The following is a 26,659-nucleotide window of genomic DNA, read 5'->3' as shown; positions in this document are numbered from 1 at the left end:
AAACTTATTCTTGGGGAAAAGCTGGCAGGAGCTGGGGAGTGTCTGGTTCAGAATTAATCGTCCCTAGGAGATGAAGGTGATTTTTTTTCTGATTGCATAATTTTACTTGGTCCCCATTTGGACAATGAGCATGCAGTGGCATGTCATAGCCAGTCCATGAGGCCATGTAGCTGCAAGGGAAAACACATGCCAAACATTTGGAGAGGGATATCATGTATAGGTGTTTATATGTTAAAGCTAGAAGCCTCAGAGCTGTAATGGGGTAGTAGTAGTAGTAGTAGTAGTAGTAGTAGTAATAATAATAATAATAATAATAAAAAATTCTAATCTGCCTCTCCATCCTGATCGAGGCAGGGAACACAAGTATAAAATACATAAAATATTAATCAAAACACAGTATACATTGTTAAAACTTCCTAAAAACATGCTAAAAACATCTTAAAATTCCACTGGATAGGCCTGCCAGAAGAGATTAGTCTTTATAGCTTTCTTAAATGCTATTTAAGCATTTAAGAATCTCCTCTGGCCTTGGTTTTAAAAGAGAACATAAATATAGTGGGTGGAAATAGAGAGAATCAGTGGAATACAGTTATCTCTGGATATAAACGCTTTATGGGAAGGACAGAGAAGGGTATACTAGAGCCAGAGTTGCCCTGTTCATCAAAGTGGGCATAGTATCAAACTAGAAATCTCAAATGGAGCAGACTCTTCCCAGAATTGCTGTGCATGGCCAAACCAGGCCCCAAAAGTAATTTAGCATTGGAGATATACTATCACGCCCCTGACCAAAATGCTCAGGGTGATCTTCAGATGAAGAATAAAGTATCCAAAGGAGAAAGTGTTGTAGTAATGGGAGACTACAATTACCCTCACATATTCTTTGGAAAAATATCCCACACAATAGTTGGCTTGAACTTGCATGGATACACTTGTTTTAAGCCAGCAATGATAATAGAATTTATTTATTTATTTATTTATTTATTTATTTATTTATTTATTTATTTATTTATTTATTACATTTTTATACCACCCAATAGCCGAAGCTCTATTTTAAGATGACATTGAGCTACATGTTACTGCAGAATAATCATTTTGAAGTTGGTGATAAGCAACTAATCCCTGCGCTTAGCTAACATATTAAAGTTAGGTACAATCCTATCCATACTCACCTGGGAGTAAGCCCTATAGGATTCTTCGGTTGGAATTCTTGTACCTGAACTAGGACTGCTAACTAATGCTACCTCTGTAGAGGTAGGTTCAGCAAAGTTCTTAGTTCCCCTTTCTGGTTTTACCAGTTGGTAATTATGTATATGATGGCACCAGAGGACTGTACCTCTTGATTTATTGATGGCTCTTCTTTCCAGCATCAAGTAAAACTTCTGGAGGCTCAGAAGAGGAATCAAGAAGTTGTTCTGCGCCGCAAAACAGAAGAGGTACCAGAGTATATCTGTGCTGCAATATTTGTATGAATTATTATATTACATTGTTCTAATTTGTAAGCACAATACAGCTTTATAGACACTGTTGCCTCACTATTTAGGTTACAGCTCTTCGTCGGCAAGCAAGACCCATGTCTGATAAAGTGGCTGGGAGGACGAGTCGGAAGCTGAGTGTGCCCGAGCACGCCAATCAAGAGCCAAATTCTAGTATGTCTTCAGTAGACAATGACGGGTCAAGAGCAGTATCACAACAGAAGATGAGAATACCTGTAGCAAGGGTCCAGGCATTACCAGCAGCCACAACCAATGGAACCCGGTAATACTATGCAAACATTTAATTATCTATTTTACTTAGTTTAAAATAAACAAATAAATTCAGTTTAGCAGACGATCAGGACAGCATGCTGGGAGTAGCTTCCTCCAGTGACATAAGAACATAGGAAGCTGCCTTAGTCCATCTACTTCAGTATTGTCTTCAGCAAGGGTGGGCAAGTTGTGGACCTCCAAATGTTGTTGGACTACAACTCCCATCTTTTCTCACCATTGTGATGCTGGTTAGGGCTGATGGGAGTTGCAGTGCAACAACATCTGAGGGTCCACAACTTGCCCATGCTTGCTGTAGACAATATCTGCGGGGCTGCACATTGTCCGCCCTGGTCCACCATGACTGGCAGTGGCTCTCCAAGGATTCAGGAAGGGGTCTTCCCCATCCCTACCTGGAGATGCTGGGAATTGAACCTGAAACCTTCTGTATGCATAGCTTGTGCTCTTCCTACTGAGCCATGGCCCTTGCCTCTACTAGAATCACCTTGCTGCTCTGCTATTTCAAGCTCTGCCTTATTATCTGAGCCTTCTAGAATGTAGTGTTCCGACACAGCAAAGTTTCAACTGATTTACAGTTTTCTTTCTTTATGTTACTGGCACTAAAAAATGTCCTAAAATAGCACCCTTCATAGATTCATGCTTTTTGGGGAAATAGGACTTTGTCTATGAAGATAATGGCTCCATAGCTCAATTTAACCTTTCACTGGGTTACAATATCAGGAGATGATTCAGATATGGAAGTGAACTGAAAGAGTCAGCAACTGTATTTTTCAGTGGAAATGATCATTTGGATTTTGTATAGTGAAATTCAGATCGATATTCGAGACTTCCTAGTAGTATCACCATATTTAAATAGTTCTTGTTTACATTCATGTTAACCATCTTCTATACAGGTTAGGGAAACTACATTTGTCAGATTTGTAGTTTGGGTACAGGTATAAATTAGAAAAATCTGAAATAACAAAATTCTTAATTTTTGAAGATGCCTGCCATCCCATTCTAAAATATAATTGTTAACAGATTTTCAACAGACCTCACATTTGAAGGTTCCCCAGCAAATATTAATTTTATCATAGCTAGGGATATGTTGTCCAAATTTGAGGAAGATGTTGTCCTTTAATGTATTTTCAAAAAAAGCACTGGGGAAAGGTTTGTGATGATACTGAAAACAAATCTTGAAGATAAGTTCTGATTTTAAAAAACGAGTAGTGCTCCCAACCCCACAATTGAAATGTCAAACATCAAAAGTATTCATCTATTATTATTGTTGGTACTGAAAATAACAGAAACATTATACTACTACATTATTTGAACAATAGAAATCTCTGAATTTCTTACAGGAGTAAGTATCAAAGAAAAGCGATGACTGCAAGGGTTTATACCTCCAAGGGAGCCAGAATGAAGTGGCAGTTACTGGAACGTAGAGTAACAGAGATCATTATGCAGAAAATGACTATATCCAATATGGAGACTGATATGAATAGACTGCTTAAGGTAGGACATTTTTGCAGCAATCCATTCAGGTAGCTGCATCATTTTGGAGACTGCCAATTTTGCATTACATAAAAAAATATGAAGTCTTAGGTCTGACCCACCATCCATCGCTTGACCCATCCATCGCTTGATGAATGAAATGCTGGTTTGAATGGATCCTAACAAATATAACATAACTGGTGGAACATTCATATTGTTTCCATTTTCAAGCTTTTCAATGGAATCAGTTTATATATTCAGTTCCTAGTCAGATATATGCATGTATGAAACCGCCCTTAATGTTAGAAAGACCAGAGAGGCACAGGATAGTTTTTCTTTCTGCCACAAAAATGCAATAAGGAACATGACAACGTCATTTAATTTTATTTCATTTTCCTCTATAAAACATTGAGCTGACTGTGTTTCCAAATTTGTATTGTATATACAATTTTTAATTGCAGCAACGAGAAGAACTTACTAAAAGGAAGGAGAAGCTTTCCAAAAGGAGGGAGAGAGTCATCAAAGAAAGTGGACCAGATGCAGATAAAAACATCCACAATATTAATGAAGAGATGGAGTCACTGACTGCAAATATAGACTACATCAATGACAGTATTTCTGACTGCCAGGCAAATATCATGCAGATGGAAGAAGCAAAGGTATGTCCGCCCCAAAGTTTTTGCAAAAATATTATGTTCAGGTATTTTACTTGCCTTCTTTTCTGCTATGGTGATTCCTGGAGGCCAGTGGATCCAAATGATTTCCAGAGGGCTCCAGGGTGTTTCCTGTGACTCCTGTCTAAATCCCGGTCGGTCTGTGGACTAAAGAAATGACCCAGCTGGTTGACATGACTGCTCCTCAGTGGCCCCTCTGCAGTAGAGCTCGTACGCTCCATGGTATACTCAAGAGCTGAGAGCAATGGAAAAAAATAGTAGATGGCTTGAGTGCAGATGGAGAAAACCTCCTAGCAGATGCAATCAAACACTGGTTGTGCCTATAGTCTGGTATATTCAGGGGCAGTGAGGGCAGCAAAGAAATAATATCTTGCTGTCTCTGTTGAATCCACTTTGTGTCACTGAGAAGAGTTTTCAGGATTGTCTGTAGCCCTAAGGACACAGTGGATCCATCTGAGGCCTGCTGTAATACAGTTGCTAGGCACTTCCAGGATATAATCGCTTGCATCCGCCAGGACTTAGACTCCAGTGATATAGCAGGTGAGGTATACAGAGCACAAACTTATCCAGTTACCTTGGATGAATTTCAGTTAGTACAGCTCAAGGACATTGACAAGGTTCTTGGACAAGTTTGCACAAACACTTTTGTATTGGATCCTTGCCCCTCTTAGTTTATAAAAACCAGCAGGAAGGGAATAGCTGGCTGGGCCAGGAAGGCAGTTAATGCCTCCTTGCAAGAGGGTGGTCCTGAGCCACCTCAAAGAGGTCATGGTGAGACCACTCCTGAAGAAATCCTCTCTGGACTCAGAAGATCTTAACAACTTTAGTCTGGTGGCAAATGTTCCTTTCCTGGGCAAGGTCCTTGAGCCAACAAGCTCCAGACTTTCTTGGATGAGACCAATTAACTGGATCCATTTCAGTCAGGGTTCAGGCTGGATTTTGGCACTGAAACCCTGTATGATGATTTATGTTCGGAGAGAGATAGGAAGAATGTGATCCTGTTGGTACTCCTGGATCTCTTGGCAAGTTTTGGTATCATTAACTATAGTATCCTTTTGGAAAGACTATCTGAGCTTGTGGGGTGGGGTGGGAGCAGATGCTGCATTGCAACAGTTCTGCTCCTAGTTGGCCAGCTCCAGAAGATGGTGCTTGAGGAAAATTGCATTCTCGAGTATTGAGCTCCTCAGGGGTTGGCTTTTCTCCCTCTATGCCATTCAACATCTACAAGAAACCATTGAGTGGATTCATCCGGTGTTGCCATTAATATGCTGATGACACACAGCTCTACTTCTCCTTTTCATCAGATGAGGCTGTGGATGTGCTTAATCACTGCTTGGCTGTGACAATGGACTGGATGAGAGTTAATAAACTGAAGCTCAATCCAGACAAGACCAAGTTGCTGGTCCTCTGACCAGATGGAGGGTACTGAACCTGTTCTGGATGGGGTTGCACTCCCCCTAAAGGAGCAGGTTCATAGCTTGGGAGTTCATGTGGAGCTTTCTTTGTCACGTAAGGCTTAGGTGGCCTCAGTGGCATGAGCTAGTGGCCCAGCCACAGCCCTATCTGGACAGGGATAACCTGGCTTCGGTAATCTATGCTCAGGTAATTTTTCTGACTAATAGCTGTTGCTGTCTTCTCTCGCTTATATAGGAGGAAGGAGAGACTCTAGATGTCACTGCAGTGATCAATGCCTGTACACTAACGGAAGCTCGATATTTACTTGATCATTTTCTCACAATGGGCATTAATAAGGTAACACACATAGTGAAACCTACGGAGTCTTGTACTGGGTTACTCTTGCATGTATCTAGCCTAATGACTGGGTGGATTCTCTCAAACATGTTAGAGCATATGTTGTGTTGGTGCATACAGTAACTGATAATGTTGCAGAAAACAACACTTCCTGAATAAGACAATCACTGATAACGTTTCAGAAAATAATAATACCTGAATAGGCCATTTCTAACACTAGCGTACTGGTCCTGATAAAGGCAAAATAGCCTTCTTTATTAATTGGTTGAAGGTGAGGTAGTCCCTGATTTTTTGCAGCTCACCCTTCCCAGACCAGTGACCAACCAGCGCTGCCATTTATTACTATTATAAATTTTGCAACTAATTGGCACAGTGCTATCTTGTAGGTCTCTTACACCAGGAGTGTTTATATTTATATCATAATTGGGGGCTTTCTCCTTTTGGTTTTGTTTAGTTATAGTTGTTTTAGGAGACACGCCAGAAGAAAAGTAGGAAAACGCTATTTAAGTTCCAAGTTGCATTAGTGAAAAAGGAGTACAGCTTGCAGTAAATATACATAAACTCTTCCTGGTGTGAAAGAGCGAGCTTTACATCCATTCATTTGCCTTCTTGCAAGTGGTGAATGACCTGTCCTATATATATTCATCACAAAGATCAGTTACTCCTTTTCTGAAGAGAACTTGGGGGGAACAAAAGAGTTTTCACTCTAGGGGGTGACAGCAAAAGGAGCAGCAGCAAGGCACTGCTGTCGTGCTTTGTGGAAAAGCCCAGTGCGAGGGAGAGAAGCCACCCTGATTCTTTCTATGGAGAAATGGGAAGGGGAGTGGATGACATAGTCTTTGTCCCTCAGTGAGCTTCTGTGGGAGGAGCCAGTAGTAGCTTGCTGCTGCTGTTGCTTCCACCTCACGCAAAAGCCCAGCATGTGGTGGGAAAACACTTCTCATTCTTCCATGGAGACTTTTGGGGAAAAATAGAGAGATGGTTTCTTTGATTTTTCTCTGGGCTTTTACCCAAAGCAGGAGACAGCAGTGATAGCACAGAAAATTTATGGTCAGTAAACCAATACAAAATTCCTTAACATAAATGAGAAATGTAGCTTGCTAGGCCAGTTCTTCTGCTAACACGTTTTTAAATATGCACATAGAAAACATCTTATAAGAGTCACAGTTTTATTTCATTTTGGCCATAAGTGAGTCATGTCAATAGGAAAACTTCCTAGTGGGACTCTAGGTCTTGTACTCTAAGAATTGATTCCATATTTGCATAGCTATATTTCTAGTATATTTGAGAAATTACAAAACTGAGAAATCTTAACTTTCCATGAACCTTGCACCACTGCGGGAGGTTTTTTCTCTCCATGTGCATTGAAAATATTTCTACATGTTGAAATCTCATTTGATTTTTGCACAGTATGTGGTCAAATACTTTGGGCACTCTGAGATAAATGCTAAAGGTTACAATTTGTATCCCAGTTAATGTCATAGAGGAAAGTTTACATATAGTTAGTACAATGGCAGCAAGATGGCACCGATGAATAATAATAATTTAAAAAAAGATTTGTGGTGTCTGTGTGTATTTATTTGTATGTATGGCTGCACATTTATAGATTTATTTTCAGAAGATAATGAAGTCCTTTTCACATCTTTGATAGGGTCTCCAAGCAGCTCAAAAGGAGGCTCAGATTAAAGTTCTTGAAGGACGCCTTAAACAAACAGAAATTACTAGTGCTACCCAAAACCAGCTGCTATTTCATATGTTGAAAGAGAAGGCAGAATTAAATCCTGAACTTGATGCTCTGCTGGGCCATGCTTTGCAAGGTAACGTGAATATTCTACAAAATGGAATTATACCGCATGCTGGGTTTGCTTATGATGCACGTTATATTAAGTGTGTTTCAAATAAGGTGTCTTATGAATAGATGCTGTACTTATATTATATAAAACCATACTCAAAGTTTGTGCATGCAAAGGGCTATTTTTACAAATACCATGTTCCACACCAGTGAAATGCAGTAAACCACATAGTTAATCACTGTTAGAGCTTGAATTCAATACCCAGATTATTTACCTACAACATCAGAAGTTTAACAAATTGGAATGATAAACTTTTTTTCATATTTAAGTTCTCTTTTTCAATTGGGAATGATAGGAGAGCTTGCCATGTGTACACTACGGCATCTATTCTTCTAGTTCTGATAGATTTAATCTGTTTATAATGTAACGTAGGGCTCTTTATTGCCCATTCTACAAATGGATTGGTTTTGATTGGAGTGTTGCTTTTGTTTCCTCCTTGCTGTTGTTTTACACAGACCTAGATAGCATACCATTGGGTAAGTATATGTAGCCTCTGTGTAACCACACAGCTGCATGAAATACTAATGATATATGTATACACTAACTAGCGCATAATAGAATGTGAGCGTATATAAAGTCTGCATGTACTATTTGGGAAACGCACTCATTATATGCTTACAGAGTCCTTCTCCCTGAGGGAAACCACTTCTTACAAAGATGTGTGTTAACAACTGAGACAGATATGGATGCGACCAGTGTGAATGTACTTAAAAGCTTTTCATTGTTCACTGGGATGCTGTAGCTGATATACTGTCGCAGATCCATTTGCACTTTCACTTTTACTGTATTTGTAACAAATAACAATTTTCCAGACAAAATGCAACTCCTAATCTAAAATTCATTTTAGCAGCGCACATAACAGCTTCATTTTTTTTCAATTGAGTGCTTAATAGAAATTTAGATTTTAACTCAAATTGGTATATGATACAGTTGGTGGTTGTTGAGGTATGCATTACATAGATAAAGGGTATATATTACTCAGAGAAAAGTTTTGTGTTGAATTTTGAAAATGTCGTTTGTGTGTGTTGTTGTTTAATCAACCTACAGAAAGCAGTAGAGAGCTAGAATGCTTTTGGTCCATTTCATTGTTTTTAAAAGAGGGTGTCCTGGTCTTACAATTGGATTGTACTAGCTAATCTGTCCAATTTCCTGTGGCTCGGATCTCGTATAGCTTTCAGTGTAAGCCTCTTCCTCCACTTGACTGCCAGTTGAATGGAGGACTTGGGGTCTATCTGCATAGTGCTATTGTAGTTATTGCATTTTTATACTGTCCAATAGCCAGAGGTCTCTTGGTCGTTTACAAAAAATATTTTATTGTCAGACCACTTGAACATATGGATGAGGCTGTGTCAACTCCATGCATACCCACTGGAAGTCAGCCTTAATCAATGTGCTCCTAAGGTCTATGTATCTTGGCTTTCATCATTGTATCCAAAATGAGATTGGGAGTAGGATTTTCTAGCCCACTTGCTGCCCTCCAGATGTTTTAGATTTCAACTGCCATCAGCCGAGGTAGCATGACCAATGGTCAAGATTGCTGGGAGTTGTAGTCCAAAACGTATGGAGGGCATTAGTTTTGGGAAGACTGCCCTAGCCTTTCTTTCTCCACTCACAGCAAGGAGAACTGAACACAGGGCCGGTGCCAGACTATTTTGCGCCCTAGGCAAGGCGAGCTACTTGCACGCACCCCCCCCCCCACCAAAATGCTCAACTTCGATTTTTAAGGACAGATGTTTTGTAGAAAAACTTGAAACTGCTAAATTTATTATATATTTTTCTTAAAACAGCTAATTTGTATAAAACTGTGACCCTTAAAGGTCAGTACTGCACCCCTCTGAGCTGCCTAGCACTGGCCCTGACTGAACTACTAGTAGGAGATCCTGCATTCAACTGACATGAGATCTCTGTAGTTTACTCATCCCTTTGTCCATCCAGTCACAGGGAAGGCAGTGCATGGGCATAAGTATGAGCCGTTTTTCTCTTTCCCAAGGTAAAATCCTGAAACCATGTAACAGGCAAAGAGTTCTGCTGTCTCCTAGGAGAGTGGGGGACGAGTAAGAAGGAGAGGGGCGGTGGCTTAGTGATAAAGCACCTGCTTTGCATGCCAAAGGTCCCAGGTTCAATCCCCGGCATCTCCAGGTAGGGCTGGAAATATTCTTGTCTGGAATCCTGGAGCGCAGTTGCCAGTCATTGTCAACAATGATGGGCTGGATGGACCAATGGTCTGATTCAGTACAGGGCAGCTTTTAAGAAGAGGAGCACAACACGTAAATGATGCAGCATGAGATGTAGAGGAGTGCAGTGAAGGGTGAAGTTGAATGCAGGGAACTTGTAATAGAGGGAATGACAATGGAGAAGGTGAGGGAGGTGAGCTTAGGTGATTGGGCACGCAGGTATACTTAATCTCCTCCTGAATTTCTATTTTTAATTAAATGATTAGACTATATGTCAAATGAATGCCATAGTGCTTGGCAATTATTTAGAAACAGCTATTTTTAACAAATAACTTGTGAAACAAGAAGAAAACACAGTGCCCTATTCCTCCTCCGCTCACATTCCATAGCAATGTGAATTAATGCACAAAATGACTGTCTTTTGCTAGAGATCTTCAGTAGTACCATGAAATATAACATACATGCCTAGTATATCAGCTAGGGCAAGCACATGAAGCTAGAACCATTTCTCTCTTTTATTTCCTTGATTGCAATGCTATGTTTTTGTTTCTTGATCAATCTACTTCAAAGCTAGGTAACTCTGTGTGTTCTTATGTTGGATTGGGGGATATAACTAATCTTCTTTTAGCCCATATTATGCTTTTGTTCTTTCAGCTAATTTACTGGGGAAATGTACACCAGCCTTTGCCAAACTGGTGCCCTCCAAAAGTTTTGGATACAATTTTCAGCATCGCTAACCATTGGTGATGCTGGCTGTGGCTGCTGGGAACCACAGTACCAAACATCTGGAGGGCACAACATTGGAGAAGTTTGGCGTATGGTAATCCTTAAGGGAGTTTGGAAGATGGCAGAATTTCACTTAGTAGCCCAGTTAGATATCTAACTAGAATTGGTGTTGAATTGGTGCATAAGACTTTAAAAATGTGGGCCATAGCAGTGGGGATGGGATACCATATGTGCTCTACCCAAATTTATTGGGCAGGCACTGGTCTCAGCTACTGATTTGTGTGTGGTTTGTGGTGAATTTAGTCCTAGCGGTAAAGCTAGAATAACTAGACCCCCATTTCATCTGGTTTACCAAGTTGCTCCCTGGGAGTGCCAAGGTAAGGGCTCCAAAGGATCCCAGAAATGTTGCAATTTCCTTTTTGGGGGGTGGGGGTCTCTTTTCTCCTGTTATTTTGCGTATGAATTTCTGAATTAAACTTTGTATACTTTCAGGGACAGGTGGTACATTTTTTATCATGGGCTCATTTATTTGGCATTTCCCTGCATGCAGACATATTTATGATGTACTGTGGCGGTGACTGACAAGCATGCTAGTGTATTTCTTGTGTGAGCTGATGCATCCAGTTATCACTGGCACAGGTTCATTTCATCTGTGTAGTTTCACTTCCTTCCTTTTTCTTCTGTAGATGCTGTAGGTACTTAGGAAGCTGTTGTGTAAATGTAGCATAGTGACATCATCTTGCTTTATAAGGCCTACGTAGTTGTTTTCTAATGAAGTGGACAAAATATTAATCCCTTGCTTAATTTAAACTGCAGGCTATATTAATACAAAATAGAACCCCCCTACTTTCATTGAATATTTATTCTGAGCAATAGTAGTAGTAGTAATAATAATAATAATAATAATAATAATAATAATAATAATAATAATAATAATATAAAAAGGTGTTTGGGAAAGTTCTTTGCCTATGTAAGACATTTTATTTCTGTCCTCACTGCTTTCCTCATGATGTATTTCTAATTTTCCTCTCTACATGAGCAGTAAGTACAACAAAATGTTAGCTGTTCCTCCTAAGGCAGAAAATTTGCAGAAAGAGCAAAGTGCTAAGTATGTGGATTCAGCATCAGGGATATTATGGGAAACGAGATCACTCAAATTTAGTTGAATCCCATTTTAAGTAAAAATGAAGTGCATGAGTTTTCACAAAGGGAGGCAATGCAGATTACTCTCTCTTTGGATAATATGTGGAGCCTTTTCAGTAGATGTTTAAAAAAATGACTTTGGGAATTTTCCAGAAAATACAGAAGACAGTACTGATGAAGATGCTCCTCTAAACAGTCCTGGGGCTGAAGGAAGGTGAGAAGTCAATTTAAACTGTAGTCCGTGGTTACTTCTAAAATGGCTGTTATCAAAATTTTGCATAAATGAGTGTACCCTCTTACAGCATCTTCCTAAATAGATTCTAAGGAAGCTGAAGAATGAGCCAAGGGATTGAAACTGCTATAGGCAAGGAACTAGCAAGGATAAGTCCAATGAACTTTCCCTTTGGCTAGTAAGAATAGTGTTTGTCTTCAGCCCTGACCTATTTCTTCATATGTCCATAAACCGGTAGGCCTAGCTTTAGTTAGCTGTCCCTGATATCTGTATGAAGATGAGCAACAAGCCTGTCCCTCCCATTTAGTGGCGGCTTCTGCAGAGTTCCCAGGGCTAATCAAAGGGGGCAGGGCTATAATTTATATGCCCTGCCCCCTTTGAGAAAAATGTATTTGGTAGCTAAACCCCAAATCTTAGGCCAGATCACACAGGCAGGCTGTAGCATCAAATGAAACTTTGCATGTGTGCAATTCCGTATCACCTGATGTCAGTTCAAAAGTAATACACTGGCCTCACCCAAACATGCAGCTTTCTTCAGTCAAATTATGTACATAGATATGTGAATTCTGCAATTACTGGTAGAAGTAAAGCTCTTTGGCTGTAGCTACTGTCAGGACTAGTTGACTAGGGGGAAAGACTTAGTTTGTTTCTCTGAGAAGATTCCCACTAAATTCTTGCTTTTGTTTTCAGTTCTCTGTCTTCCGACCTCATGAAGCTTTGTGGTGAAGTCAAGCCGAAAAATAAGGTAAGCTGTATGGATATGGATGGTCTTATGGTAATGTTTTGCATAGTTATTGCATCTTCAGTTTCATTTCTTTTCAAGAATATTAACCATCAATTAAATATAACTTTTAACATTTCTGATATTAGTGATATATCATCACACATGTGCAAATTTCTCTTGCCCTTCAGGCACCAAGCAGCTTCTGAGCAATGTTCTTTCCCTGTAGGCCATTGATATTGCAGTAGTCTTGGGAAGACTACATTTCCCAGAGACTATTGAGGGCCAGAGGGTGGGGGGGGTGCGTGTGAGATTTTCCTCCTCCAGCGTGTTACCAAAACGCTGCCCTTGCCAGAAAGCAGAGTGGGGGAAGAGACTGGTGTGTGGCCACAGTGGCAGACCAATAAATGAGATAGGAGAGAGGGAAGGAGGTTTGCAGCAACTGGAGAGAGATATTCGCAAAGTCTTGGAAATAGGCTTCACACTATATGTCATTTGCTGGTGCCATGAGCTCATAGTCCTACACACAAGGCACAGTGTAGGAAAGCCCTGAGCAGCAGGGAGCTGTACAATCCCCGAGCTTGTTGACCGCAAACTGAACTTAATTAATTAATTAATTAATTTATTGCACTTGTATACCGCTCCCATAGCCAGGGCTCTCTGGGCGGTTTACAGAAATTCTAAAAATTTAGAGCCGAGACAGGTTCCCTTCACACCTGTGTGACTGTAAACAGGACTGGGGCTAGAGATAAGTCACAGGCTAGTACAAAATACTTTCTCACTACAGCAGAAGCACAAATGAAACAAGGCCATTTTGTCTAAGATTTGAGTAAAACCATTTTAGCATTATATGAGACTGTCACCAGTCTGGGCTAAAATGAAATTGGGAAAACTAGATTTGCTTTGAGATCCTGGTTGTAACCAGGTGCTTAAAGTGAAATTAGAAATAGGTCTGGTTTGGTAATTATTACATGCAGCTGAAATGAGGTAGAAGGACAGTGTGTGTGTGTAATTTGCACTTGAGAAGACTGCGTTTCATGATCCTATGGTTCTGATCCCTAAACCCTGCCTGAACCAGGTTCCACATTACAATTTAAAGACATAAATATTGCACCTATATATGCAAAGAGATACAAATACTTTGTCGGGTTGAATAATACATACAGCTGCATGACAGACCTATAGTGATGTTTTCAAAAATTTGCCATTCATCAGAAGAGCCGTTAGTGGGGGTCATTTTATATCTGTCGTTCAGCATGTAAGTGGCTTTTGGGATCCACCCTGCACCTCTCTATCATAATCATTTAACTCTGTTGAACTCTTCCATTTGTATTGTGTAACAATGTTTTCTGTTGGAAGGTTATGAAGAAGAGAGATTTTGGAGAAACCCCCCCCCCCAAATCTTCATAGTTGGCCATGCGCTTAAAACAAAGAATTAGATTTAATATATATCCATTCCATTTATAAAATGTTAGTAAAACCCTGTTTCGAATGAAATAATTATTTGGGCTTTGTAAATCCTTACTGTTTATTCAAACCTTCTACAGCAAATCTGTGTATTCTGCACAATTCAGCACGAAGAAAAGCTGTATTCTGCAGCCTGTATACATTTATGCAAATTAAGTGTGTATGTGTGATTTCTTTAATGATTTATTCTCTGTCTCATTTTGCATAAATACTAATCATTTATGCAAAATGATTCATAATGGTGAAAGTCGTATGTAGGCCATTGAAGCAACCAATGCATTCTTCCCAAGTCTTTGGTTTCTGAGATTTCAGAAGGCACTGACTGCCCCATAGATTTTTAAGTATATATTTTTCCAGACATGGGGGTCTTTTTAAGATAAAATCTGAGGTGCTCAGAAATCTGAATTCTGTAGTTTTTATCCAATTCTTTGTGTTTTCTGCATTTGTGAAATTATGGCATATTGGCAATCCTGGCCAGCAACATGCTAGCTGGTTCACTAGGGGAGAGATCCAGCTGTTTTAGACATTATAAGTGGCATCCCTGAATTAAGTCAATAGAAAAAATGCTGTTTGTCCTTTTCTGCTTCCCACCCTTCCCTCTCTTCCATCCCATCCATACTCTTTGAAACTGTCCAGATGAGACATAGAGAAAGATGCATGCTGTATAGAGCATCCTCTTCCTTTTCTATCCGCATCTCTTTCCATTTGGCCTTTCTAGTTTTCTCTGGGCTTAGATGAATGGCTGAGGTTCTTAATTCTTCTATCTTTGCACTTTCCATCTTGAGAAAGGATCCAGGGGTGTGTGAGTGCAACAAGAGGATCCACTTACTTATACACCGTTGTTGTAGCTCATGTATTACTAGTAATCAAAATGTCGTGAAGGGAACTTGTTCTCTTCAGATATTACCTGTGTTTTTGATCTTCCTATCTGGTGCCACAGATATTAGGAATAATATTTCAGGATGAAAAACAGGTCTGCCTTCACTTCCAGAGTAGGTGGCTGACTCTCCTAAAAATACTGAAAGTTAGGATCTGTTAACTATATAAGACTGACTATCTTGATATTTTGGGAAATGAACCATTTTTATTTTCATTGAGGTTTCTTTTTTATCTTCCTCAAATGGGAGTGGATCGTAGACAACTATGGCACCTGTGTTCAAATGAAAAAGTAATTCAAAATATTCCCACTCCCTGCTTTAAATTTATGCAAGCAAGCTTTGTGTTTTGCACAGACGTTTTTACTTTACTTTCCCCATTTATTCTAGGCACGCCGTAGGACCACAACCCAGATGGAATTGCTTTATGCTGATAGCAGTGACTTAACCTCAGATCTCAGTACAGGAGACACAGCTTTGGCTGCCCCTCTTGCATCTGTTGCAGAAGCTCAGGAAGGTGGAATAGCTATTGACATGAAAGAGTCTCCTGCTAGGGATAGAGAGGTCATTTCCTCACAGTCAGGCTTGCCTTCTAAGACTGGCAGCATGTAAGTTTTGTACAATGCACTAACTTCCTTCTGGCTTCTAGAATGCATGTTGCTAACTTCTTGTACAGAGCAATCAATGTCCAGCTAATCAGGGATAATATTTCCTTCATTGTCCTCCACCATCTACTGTGCAACCATCACAGAATGGGCTAAATTTTTAGAACTCTTCATAGTTTTGTGTGTAGGTATTTTCAGTAAAAAAAATTGCGTGAACACCAATTCATGTACTATAAACCTCAATTCTGTGTCAAAAATATTGGAAGGAAGGACAAGTGATTTGTAAATGCAGTATAAAATATGCTGGGACATAAATATGATATTAAAATAATGCAAATCTAATCATAGTTAACAATAACTTTAAAGCAGGGGTGGGCAACTTGTGGGCCTCCAAATGTTTTGGCCTACATTTCCCATCAGCCTTAGCTAGCATAGCTACTCATGAGGGATCATGGGAATTGTAGGCCAAAACAACTAGAGGGCCACAAGTTGGCCACTCCTGCTTTAAACTACATCTGAAATACTTTGCATGGAGTAAATCCATTGGAGTGATCTTCTGTGAAATATCTTTTAAAGCATTTTAGATGCATTATAGACTCCACAGATGTCATGCTCCATTTTAGCTGCTGCACATGATGACACAGCAGAAAGGTGAGGCTAAAGGCTCGGGCCAACAACATGCTCACCCTGTGAGTTACATTGCTCACGTCCCAAACATGGAATGTATTTATAGTTAAAGTCCATGGCATCACTTAGACGACTGCAGTAGTCAGCATTTTGTTTCACCAGGAATCGGATTCCTATGTCATGCACTGAACTTATTGTAAATTGGCACTGATATACCCACATAGGTGGAAAATACTTGGAAATGTATTTAAATTTCTTATGTTCCTTTTTAAATTGCTTATAAGCACTAATGTATGTGTGTAATTTCCTAGATTAATCTTTCTACTGCAATAAAATTATCTTTTCATAGCAGCTCAACAAATTCTAATCATTTCACATTTTTCATGCATGTTGCTTTTGGCAGTAGAAATAAGCAATAAAATACCATTGACAGGCACTCTTGATTAATAGACTTGGCTTCAATGCTTTTGCAAGCACTCTCTGAAAATATCTTTCAACAGCATAAATAGTAGTTAGCATAAGTTGAGAACCCTGCTTATCTGTTCTGCAATGTTCTTGGAGCTTCGAGACTTAAACAAAACAAAACCCAAAAGTTTGGCCTGGAATCCAGGATTCAGGTAATTTCCCCCCTGTACTTTCTAAAGTATTGGTTCATAACAGATAACTGCAAATCAAGCAAAACGATTACATAAATTTCGCAAATTAATATACTGGCTCACTGTGTTCCAGTGCAAGGTTTATTTCTTTTTATCTCTTCGCCACTGGCATCAGGAGGCCGTTCTGTATTGAGAAATTTATTGGGAGCCTTGGCAAGGCAGTCTGTTTCTGCCTCAATGTCTCATTTGTAAAATGGACATAATAAAATCAGCTCACCTTACATGTAAAGCAGTCCTGTTGATCTTGTCTCATGGCTCCTAATGTCAGCTGGAAGCTGTCAGAGTGCTTCTTTAGAAAGAGAAATTTCAAAGCCTCCAGCCTAACCTCATGAGGCTACTCCTGCTAGCCTTTAGAATTGGTAGGCAGAAGAGCACATCTGGGTTCCTTCAGATCTCTGGCTCCTGCCACTCAAACCTAATGGCTGCTGGGAGCTGTCAGAGTGTCTCATGAGGCTGAATATTCTGAGAGCGTATTCATATTACTTCACAATGGCAGGAGGGGAATTAAATATCAGAAATACAAATTATGGAAGTGTAAACCAATATTCCATGGTTTGTTGCTGTTGTTTGAGAGACAGAGAGAGAGACTGAGACTTCCCTGTTGATAGAAGGGGGTATCTGAAGTACAATTATCTCCCCCCACACACACTTGCTCTTGAAGAAGGCCTTATATAAATTTAGGTAGACTTGTGTCGTTCATGAGGAAGCCTGTTGCAGGTCAAGATTCTGGCTCCTCAAGAGACAGGGTGTTATTCAAATCATTCCCTATAAAAAACAGCATCAGTGGGAAGTCATTTCACAGAAACCATGTGTTTCCATTTGTGTGGTGGTGGACATCATAACTCTGGAAGGTGAAATGTAGATCTGTAAACACAATGGCTTAATTCAGACACAACAGCAAACTATGATTTGACATTATGAGAATGAGCAGGCACCAGACGGTAACATATGCTTCCTCCTGAGAGGAGGAAATAGAAGCTTCTGCTAGTGGTTTTGCAGCAAACCACAGTTTCCAGCTGTGTAAGAATGTGAGAAACCATAGTTTATGCATATTATAGCTTGTTCACAAACTCAATACCAATCTAGAGCACAGTTCTTTTGTTTTCAGACAAAAATAGGAAACTGTTTGTTGCATGAAAGGAAGGTTCTTATCTTTCTTCTTTGCCCACAAAGGAAGGGGAAAGCAGGGAGGGAATATGGGCCATGGCTCATTCCTACTTGGTCCTGATCCTCCAAACCATAGTTTGGAAGATTTTCTGAATGTAGACATTGTAGACATGTGCTAGGGACTTGTGACCATTCACTGCTTTTTAACATCCATCTATAATAATTGAGTCATGTATTGGCGGTAGGTCTCTGGCATTTGTATTTCACATTTACCTGTGTGTTTACAACCCTGCATAACCTTTCAAAGAATAGTGTCCATAATGAAAAGTGTCAGAAACTAGTGATGATGCTGACGTTCATCATGATCTGATTCAGAATACAGATTTGTCAGAGTCATAATGCACAGTTCCTCAAATTTCTCCAAGTCCTGAATACTCAACATAGCTGAGAAAAAAAAGGTTGACTTCTAAGGGCACAAAGGAGCTGTGTAGTCCATGAGCTGTTGGCACAGGACACTAATTAGAGATATTACCAAGCCAGGCAGGTTTTCTGCATGGAAGAAACCAAAGCTCAGGCTGAGTTATTTTATAAAGCCACCCCTCTAGACTGACGTTTCCAAACTAGTGCCTTTCAGATGTGTTGGACTTCAACTCCCATAATTCCCAGCCAACGTGGCCCTTGCACCAGGTTGGGGAAGGGCACTGGGTTGGAGAAGTCTGCCCTACATGGTGCCCTCCAGATGTTTTGGACTACTGCGAAAAGTTTCTGTATATGTGCCTGCAGCATAAAAAAAAACTCATGAGAGACTTTTGTACAGCTTTGTTTGTGATTAAAATAGATAAAATTTTGAAGGGCAGTTGAAAATTCAGTGGAAAACCTAGATGTGTTTTGATGAGAACAGTGAAAGCAAATCTAAAAATTACAGCAATACTAGAAACCAGGACATAACTCTCAATAACCAATGAGCTTTTTTCCTGAGTATGTAAATATTGAGCCTGTTCTCATTTAAGACAAGGGAATTTGCCCATCTCTCTCAGAAACACATCTGCCACAGAAGAAAGACATCGACCATGTAAAGAGTGAAACTGCCATTAATGCTCCCTTAAGGGCTTGTGTGCTCTGACAGTTCATCACAGACTGTTGACAATTTGACACTCTTATAAACAGGATTGATTTACAATAATAGGATCTGGGAATTTGAATACTAGTTCACTGAAAATAGGATTATTTTGAAGAAATCCAATCTTGTCTCCCAGATTCACATTTGCTACAATATCCAAAAAAAATGTAAGCAGAAAATTTACAGAATGGATTTAACAGACATCGGAGTACAAAAATTATGGGTCAAACTACACATGATGTTGCAGGTTTCTTCATAAACTTTTTTGTAAAAGCAGCCTTGAGGTGTATAGATAGATGCTCTGGGGTGTGGAGTGGTGGTGGTGGGGAATCTAATCCTTTCCCCCTGAACTGCAGCTCTGTTCCAAATCACCATTACCACCCTGGAGCTTAGGGTGGCCATATGAAAAGGAGGACAGGGCTCCTGTATCTTTAACAGTTGCATAGAAAAGGGAATTTCAGCAGGTGTCAGTTGTATGCATGCAGCACCTGGTGAAATTCCCTCTTCATGACAGCAGTTAAAGCTGCAGGAGCTATACTGCAGCTATACTGTGACCAGATTTAAAAGAGGGCAGGGCACCTGCATCTGTAACTGTTGTGATGAAGAGGAAATTTCACCAGGTTCTGTATGCATAGAAATGACACCTGCTGAAATTCTCTTTTCAATACAACTGTTAACGATACAGGAGCCCTGTCCACCTTTCCATATGGTCACCCTACTGGAGCTGCTATTAGCCACAAAGAGGGAAAACTGTGGCCCTTCCATGGTTAATAGATGACTGGGACTGGGGTGATGGCATAGACACCTCCCCACTCCAGGACATCTCACACTGCTGCCATGATCCAAATTGTGGAAGGGGGCATGACTGCTTTTACAAAAAGAAAAAATATATTTTGGATTCAAAACACTGAATTCCAACATGACCTCTAATTTTGCTTTATCATACTCTTGGTTTTGTTTGTGTTTTGCTGTGCACTTCCTTTATAACTGTTTAGAAAGTGGAGTTCACCTGTTTTCCTTACTATACCTTGTATAAACTTACTAGATGAACCTCGGTAACCTCCCATTATGACAAAAAGTAAACATCACAGAATTAATGCCTGTAAGAAGTGTAATGGCACAAAGATTTAAAAACACACACCAAGGAATGGTCTAGTGGGGAAAGGGAGATGCAAGAATGATCATGGTGTGGAGATAGCTTATGTGCTTCTAAGGGCCAGACAAGAAGTTACTTGTATGGTTTGCAGCCATGCCTGGATTGATTGATACCTTAGGCACAACTCCACGGTCTTTGTCAAAACTGCAATGGAGTAGAAATTTAACCCTTCCCTCCCCAGGTGCGATGCCACCCCCCATGAAGCAGAAAATGCCTCCCCTTGCCCCAGCGATGTAGAAAAAAATGGTCCAATGGGAGGAGTTTTCTCCAGTGCTAAATGCTGTGCTGGGGTGGGGGTGAGGGGCTATTTTCATCAAGAGCAAAGCTACAGCAGGAAGGATTAAACCTCCCCTCCTTGCATGCTATGGACTTAATGAAAATTGGATTTCCTCTTGCCCACATTAATGTTTTTAAAACCCCAGGCATGGTGGCTAAGTAATACCGAGATCACCCTTAAAAGAAATTTGATATATGTAATCCACAGGCAGCATGGCCATTAAAACCTGGGCAGCGATCTAGAGGACAAGGGCATGGTGCTCATGCAGCCCACTTCCCCGCCTCTGCATTTTTTCACATCAGCTGCATAGTCACACTTGGGAATTGTAGCCATTGTCTCTTGATTTGTATTTAACGAATTAAATTGAGCTGCATTTGGGGAAATACTGTTAATTTTTGTGTTGACAAAAACACTTAGGGGCAGGAAACCTGGTACCCTCTATTTATTTTTGGACTACAGCCAAAAATAAGCCCCAGCCAGCATGTACAATAGTAAGGTATTATTATTGTACAGCATGTACAATAGTAAGGTATTATTACAATAAGGTATTATTGTAGTCCAAAACATCTCAAGGGCACCAGGTTGCCTACTCCTGCACTTAGGTTTTGTCCCGGAGCTGCTTCCTGAAGTTATATATTAAAGATGTGAACACATAAGTAGATGCAGCGGAGGCCGTGGCCTGAATTCTTAGGCCTAGCTCTTCCTGAGGTGGGAAAATACTGTGTTTGGGCTGTATTCCTCAGAATGCAGTTGGGGGCTCTTCTATAGAAAAGACTGGATGGTCTTCCATAGGGAAAAAAAACATTAAAAAATTAGATGTTGATCCCGTTCAGAAGACATCTTAAACCATGGCTTTAACCACAGTGGTTAAGCCAGAAAGCCAGGCTGTGTTCAGAAGACACTTAAAAAGCCTTTTTCACTGTGGTTAAAGCCATTGTTTAAGGTGTCTTCTGAACATGGCCTAGCTTTCTGGCTTAACCACCATGGTTAAAGCCATAGTTTAAGGTGTCTTCTGAATGGGCTCGTTATAAAGAAGCCTAAGGTTAGAAGGCTTTCTGAGGGATTCTCCCATTGCTGGACCAGATGGACCCTTGGTCTGATCCAGCATGGCTCTTCTTATGTTCAGCAAGTCCTACTGCTCAAAGTACACGGCCTTAATCATGCAAAGTGTTTATCTATTTCTTTTTAACCTGAAGCAGCCACCCAGTTGCACTTTCAAATGGGAGACTGGTGTCATGGAGAATATTAACCCATTCTTCCTAGTTGGTTTTCTTCCTCGTGCTTGCCCCCCCCCCAAACTGCTTTTGGCCCTGTGAGAAAAAGAAAGAGAACCTATATAATTCCCCGACAAAGCCAAAGTAGTGGGGAGGAGATTTGATGCCCTCTTCCTCCTCCCCTCAAGCTGTTCTTCTCTTGGAGATGGCAAGCTGGGCAGGGAGTGGGGACTACATGATGTCATTTGTAGTTTGAGCCTTGGTCAAGTTGGAAAGATTGGACAAGCTTCTGATGAAAATTTGCAGCATTCCTAAAGCAAGCATATCAACCAGTGTCTCCTCAGTTTACACATTCAAATATCAAGTGGCATACAATACATATATCAGGAGTGGACAAACTGTGGGCCCCCATATGTTTTGGACTACAACTCCCATCAGCGCTAGCCATCATAATCCATGATGAGGGTTGATGGGAGTTTTAGGCCAAAACATCTGAAAAGTCACAAGTTTCCCATCCCTTGGCATATATGCCCTTGAGTTGTAATTAAATGTACACAACCTTCCACTGAAATCTTGTGATTGATATGTGTAGCAATATGAAAATTTGGTTTCTGATGCCATGAACTCAAGTCATCAAGGGATGAATGCATATTTGTGTACCTACCCCAATACATGTCTGATTATTTGTCATTTTCATCTGTCATTGTATGGACATTGGAACAGGCACATAGGGAAATTAAAAATGAAGCTCATATACAACTAAAACAAACAAATCCTCTAAGACTGACAATCTTTTGTCTTCTCAGATCTAGGCAGTCATCTCTGACAGAAAAGAAAATTCCAGAACCCTCACCATTATCAAAGAGAAAAGCCTATGAGAAATCTCCAGAGAAACCAAAATCAAAAGAGCAAAAACAGTAAGATCCTTTTAATAATAATAATAATAATTTGTTCTTTTGTGTGCAACAAATAATGAAAGTAATTTTGTGTCATTCAAGAAGGCTCCTTCTGTTGTAATGATAAATTTCTTTTCCTGTCTTAATGCCACACTGAAAATTGATGTGGAAACGTTATTAATATTTAATAATTCTTTAGAAATGATCCAAGATGTCTTTGAGAGGCTTAAGCCTATTATTTTTCATCCTTGTACTGTCCTTCATTTTACACTGCCTTTTCCTAAGCTTAAGAACTTTTTAAAAAGTTGAATATGTTGCCATCTTGTGTTCAGCAGTATTTGATTACTTTGTAAGGGTTATATATTTATGTTCTGCCAGGGTAGCATGCAAACTGCATTTCTTGGTTAAGCGAGCAGGCATCAATGAGTTGTTCCGAAGCATGTTTCATTCATTTTAATCTCTCTAACAATTTCATTTAACTTTTAATTTTAATTTAATTTTTTTTAATAGAAGAGGCTTTTAATGTTCAATTTTTTTCTTGTAGCTCAGATTCTGGAACCTCAGAGGCTAGTCTGTCACCTCCTTCCTCCCCACCAAGCCGGCCCCGTAATGAACTGAATGTTTTTAGCCGTCTTACTGTTTCTCAGGGAAACACATCAGTTCAGCAGGATAAGTAAGTCACAAAGGAAAGACCCAAAGTGCCACATTGTGGATGTGCCCACAACACGCAGAAGCTTGAAACATACTTTCCAAATGTTGATCGTCTGGCTGTTTTGCGCCAGAGATGAAAATAGAATTGCTGTTTCTCTTGTGTTTTCCCTTACTCCAAACCAGCTTTTTAAAATGACATGGAATTGCATAGATCCACAAACTCTATTTCCTGCTTATGTAACTTCTGTTCCCCCTAATCTACGAATGATCTGTTTATCCATGTTATGTTCTTAAGTCATGGAAGTACCTCTATAAATTGCTGTGCTTTTGAGCAATGCAATGTCCATCTTCATACAATTAGGGCCTAGCTACATAAATGGATTTACAGGCAAACAGCACTCTGGTTCACCAAGAAACCACACGGTGGAGCAACAGCATATGATAGGACTAGGGAAAACTTCAATATAGCTAGATTTGTTAAGTAGCCTTTTTATAATGTGACGACAAGTTTGAGTTGATCCAGAATCTTTATTGCAAGATCGCTGAACTTGAAGTGCTATGAAATTGGGCTTAACTCTCAGTTTGAGATTGTAGTATTGTAGGCTGATGGCTCTTTTCTCTTGGTCTTTCTCCTATTTTTATCTAATGTTCCCCCTCCCCCTGCCGCAGTCTGCAGTTTCTTTATATGTCCCTAACAATTGCTTGCAAGCCTTCCGGTAGTTTAAGCACATGCTTGTAGCCATTTAATGCCAGCTAAAATTAGTATTAGTTCTATAGGTGCAACTGATTTGATATAATGGCATTTAAGGCTGTTTGTATGCTTTGAGCTTTGGTAACTGAAACCTGAACTCAAAACCAAACTGCTCAGCGTGTTTGATTTGCTATGAAAATGAAGGATGCAGTATCCTTAATTATTAAAGATATACCTGTATGTTATATTTTAAATCTGGGTGATTTTTTTTTTATGGTTGCAAATTGAAGAGCAAAAATCACATCTTGAATCAGAAAACAGACAAACAAGGTGCTTGACTACTTTGTTTTAAGCTAGATAATAAAGATTTTGAACATGGTTCCAAAGCAGATACTAGCACCCTTAGATATTTTTTTTCCTTTTTCATACTGCATGTACAAATTAACATAAAGGCAAGAGGCCACATTGCAGCCATTTTATCAGTCCCCCCCCCCCCCGGACTTCTATAAGAATGATTAAGGAAGCTGGAAATGGCTGGCACAAGTCTCCAACTATGATATAAACAGTATTTTTTTGTCTGGAGAAACATAATATTTTCAGCTTATTCCCCAATATTACTAAACCTGGTAAGGCCAGTTTGGGTGCTATCTGCAAACTGGCTTTGCTTCCTTATGTAGCAATGCTGTTGTTGGTTCTTTTAATTTTTTTTAATGGAATCTTTACTCTGCTGATACCTGTATTCTTTCTCCGTAATCCCACCACTGTTCATTGTAGGTCTGATGAAAGTGATTCCTCTCTCTCGGAGGTACACAGGTACACTCTCTTCCTCCTTTCCACCTTCTGGACTCTTTGTGATATGCTTAATACCTTTGCTGCAGTTTTTAAGTTGACTAACTTTTTTCTGCATGACTTTTTAAAAAGTGTCCCCCAAAACTTCCATGCGTTCCTTACATCATTTTTTTTTTTAAAAAAAATGAAGCATAAAGTATTTGTTTTGGGATTTTATTTGTCCAGCATGTGCACTTTTTAAAGACATTTTGTGGGCAAAGCTCCTCCGGGTGGTCCTCTTGGTTTTTTCTTTCTTTTTCCCCCAGTACATCTCTTTCTCCCCCTCTCTCTTTTTTTCGTTTTTACCCATGATCTTGGAGTTGATTGTTTGATATGTTTTTTTTTTTTTGTCCTCAATCTGCTTTGTTGATAGCAAAAAGCTATACTGAACTGTGTGCTAAAGTTAGTGTTTTGGTTATACACCCGAATTGTGCCACTTTACACATTAGTTCTTGTATCCTTAAGATGCACAGTCTATTAGATCTGAGAAGGAAATCTCTTTCATTGGAAGACCGCAAATAAGAATAAGTACAGTAGCATTTTTTATTCCTAATTCTTAAGCATTGGGCAGTAATAACTGGTTGAGGAGAGTAGAATGTAACAAAAATAAAAACAGCTTATAGATGGACATATGGTGAATTATAGAAAGGAATGAGAGAACTTTGTTCCTTATTAACCGATATTTAGATTATGCTTTCATTCAGACATATGCAGATTCAACCACATCTAGTCATGTTTTTCAAACTTTATATTCACATGGACCTCTTCTGACTGCAGCAGCTTCTCCATTCATATTAATTGAGGAGGTAGATCCATGTGTGCATTTCTTGACACATACATATCTGCTCCTCCTTTTTGAATGAATAGGGCAGCTGTGGGCATGCATTTGAGCGCATGCAGTTTTCTCTGGACTGTAGAGAATGTCAGCTAAGTTTAGCTTTTACTGCTTCATTACGTCCTTTATTCCTCTCTCCAGCTGAGTCATTGACAGGGGGCTTTTAAAAGAGTTTTAATTTTTTTTAAAAAAAAAATGTATTACAAATCAGTCATCCAACTTGAGATACCCTTTTGAAGGATTTTTTTCATGTCTTATCTGCTGCAATACCTGAAATGTCTAATGGTTTTTCACTGATATGTGGTTTTCACTATGCATGACCAATCCACTTTAGTTGTTGTTTTCCTTAAAGAACAGCAACACTCAACTTCCAACTGGTGCTTCTGCAAGTCTTTTTTATCTGAAATATCCAGATTTGAAAGAGATGGGGAATCCAATTTCTCCATTACTTAAATAGTAAAATTTGTAAGGAATACCTAAAACTGGATCCATTTTTTCTTGACTTCCACATCAATTTTAGAAAAATAAATATTTTCCACAACTTTCTTTGAATATCTCTTTCTTCGCTGAAAAAATTCAATTGCATTTCTTAAAACATCCATTTCGTTTGATTTACCATCCATTTCTTTCTCACTTGGAATTCCATAAATTCCTTTGCTCTTCACTCTTTACTGTGCATCCATATTATAATGGGCTGTATCTAGATTTAGTCATACTTAGAGTAGACCGATTGAAATCAATGGGACAAGATAGTCATGATTTACATAAGGCCTATTGATTTTAGTGGGTCTGTTGCATTGAGCAGGGTTTTTTATTGATGGTCTTATAGCCCCTTCCAGCTCAACTATTCTATGTTTCTATGCTCTAGGGACTCATCTACACCAAGCAGGATATTCCACTATAAAAGTGGTATATAAAAAGCAGGAGCCACACTACTGCTTTATAGCGGTATTGAAGTGCACTGACAACTGTTGGGGCCCATTGACACATACCGTATACCGCTTCCATACTGCTATATCTTGCTTGGTGTGGCTCCTGCCTTTTATATACCATTTTCATACTGGTTTCATAGTGGAATATGGTGTAGATGGAGCCCTAAGTATGGTTAAATCTGGATCCACCCCAATCAACTTTAACTAAATC

At 39.6% G+C, this 26,659-nt stretch overlaps 1 protein-coding gene across 7 annotated transcripts in view; it reads left to right on the top strand.

Moving 5' to 3' along the window:
• Window positions 1-26,659, top strand: part of KIF21A (kinesin family member 21A) — a 105,920-nt gene that overhangs the window by 63,115 nt on the left and 16,146 nt on the right. For 2 of the 7 annotated variants that reach the window (XM_063134133.1, XM_063134127.1), the window contains 13 exons: window positions 1,365-1,433; window positions 1,541-1,755; window positions 3,104-3,257; window positions 3,698-3,895; window positions 5,561-5,662; window positions 7,314-7,479; window positions 7,971-7,991; window positions 11,712-11,772; window positions 12,481-12,535; window positions 15,244-15,461; window positions 22,422-22,532; window positions 23,056-23,184; window positions 24,628-24,666. In XM_063134133.1, coding sequence (XP_062990203.1) covers window positions 1,365-1,433; window positions 1,541-1,755; window positions 3,104-3,257; window positions 3,698-3,895; window positions 5,561-5,662; window positions 7,314-7,479; window positions 7,971-7,991; window positions 11,712-11,772; window positions 12,481-12,535; window positions 15,244-15,461; window positions 22,422-22,532; window positions 23,056-23,184; window positions 24,628-24,666 — 1,538 coding nt within the window. The remainder of the gene's footprint in view (window positions 1-1,364; window positions 1,434-1,540; window positions 1,756-3,103; window positions 3,258-3,697; window positions 3,896-5,560; window positions 5,663-7,313; window positions 7,480-7,970; window positions 7,992-11,711; window positions 11,773-12,480; window positions 12,536-15,243; window positions 15,462-22,421; window positions 22,533-23,055; window positions 23,185-24,627; window positions 24,667-26,659) is intronic. The other 5 variants (XM_063134131.1, XM_063134128.1, XM_063134129.1 and 2 more) reach the window with 5 other exon arrangements.

This window comes from Elgaria multicarinata, chromosome 9, assembly GCF_023053635.1.
Source record: "Elgaria multicarinata webbii isolate HBS135686 ecotype San Diego chromosome 9, rElgMul1.1.pri, whole genome shotgun sequence".
NCBI classification, from domain to species: Eukaryota; Metazoa; Chordata; class Lepidosauria; order Squamata; family Anguidae; genus Elgaria; species Elgaria multicarinata.
This window is presented reverse-complemented; position numbering and strand designations above follow the sequence as displayed.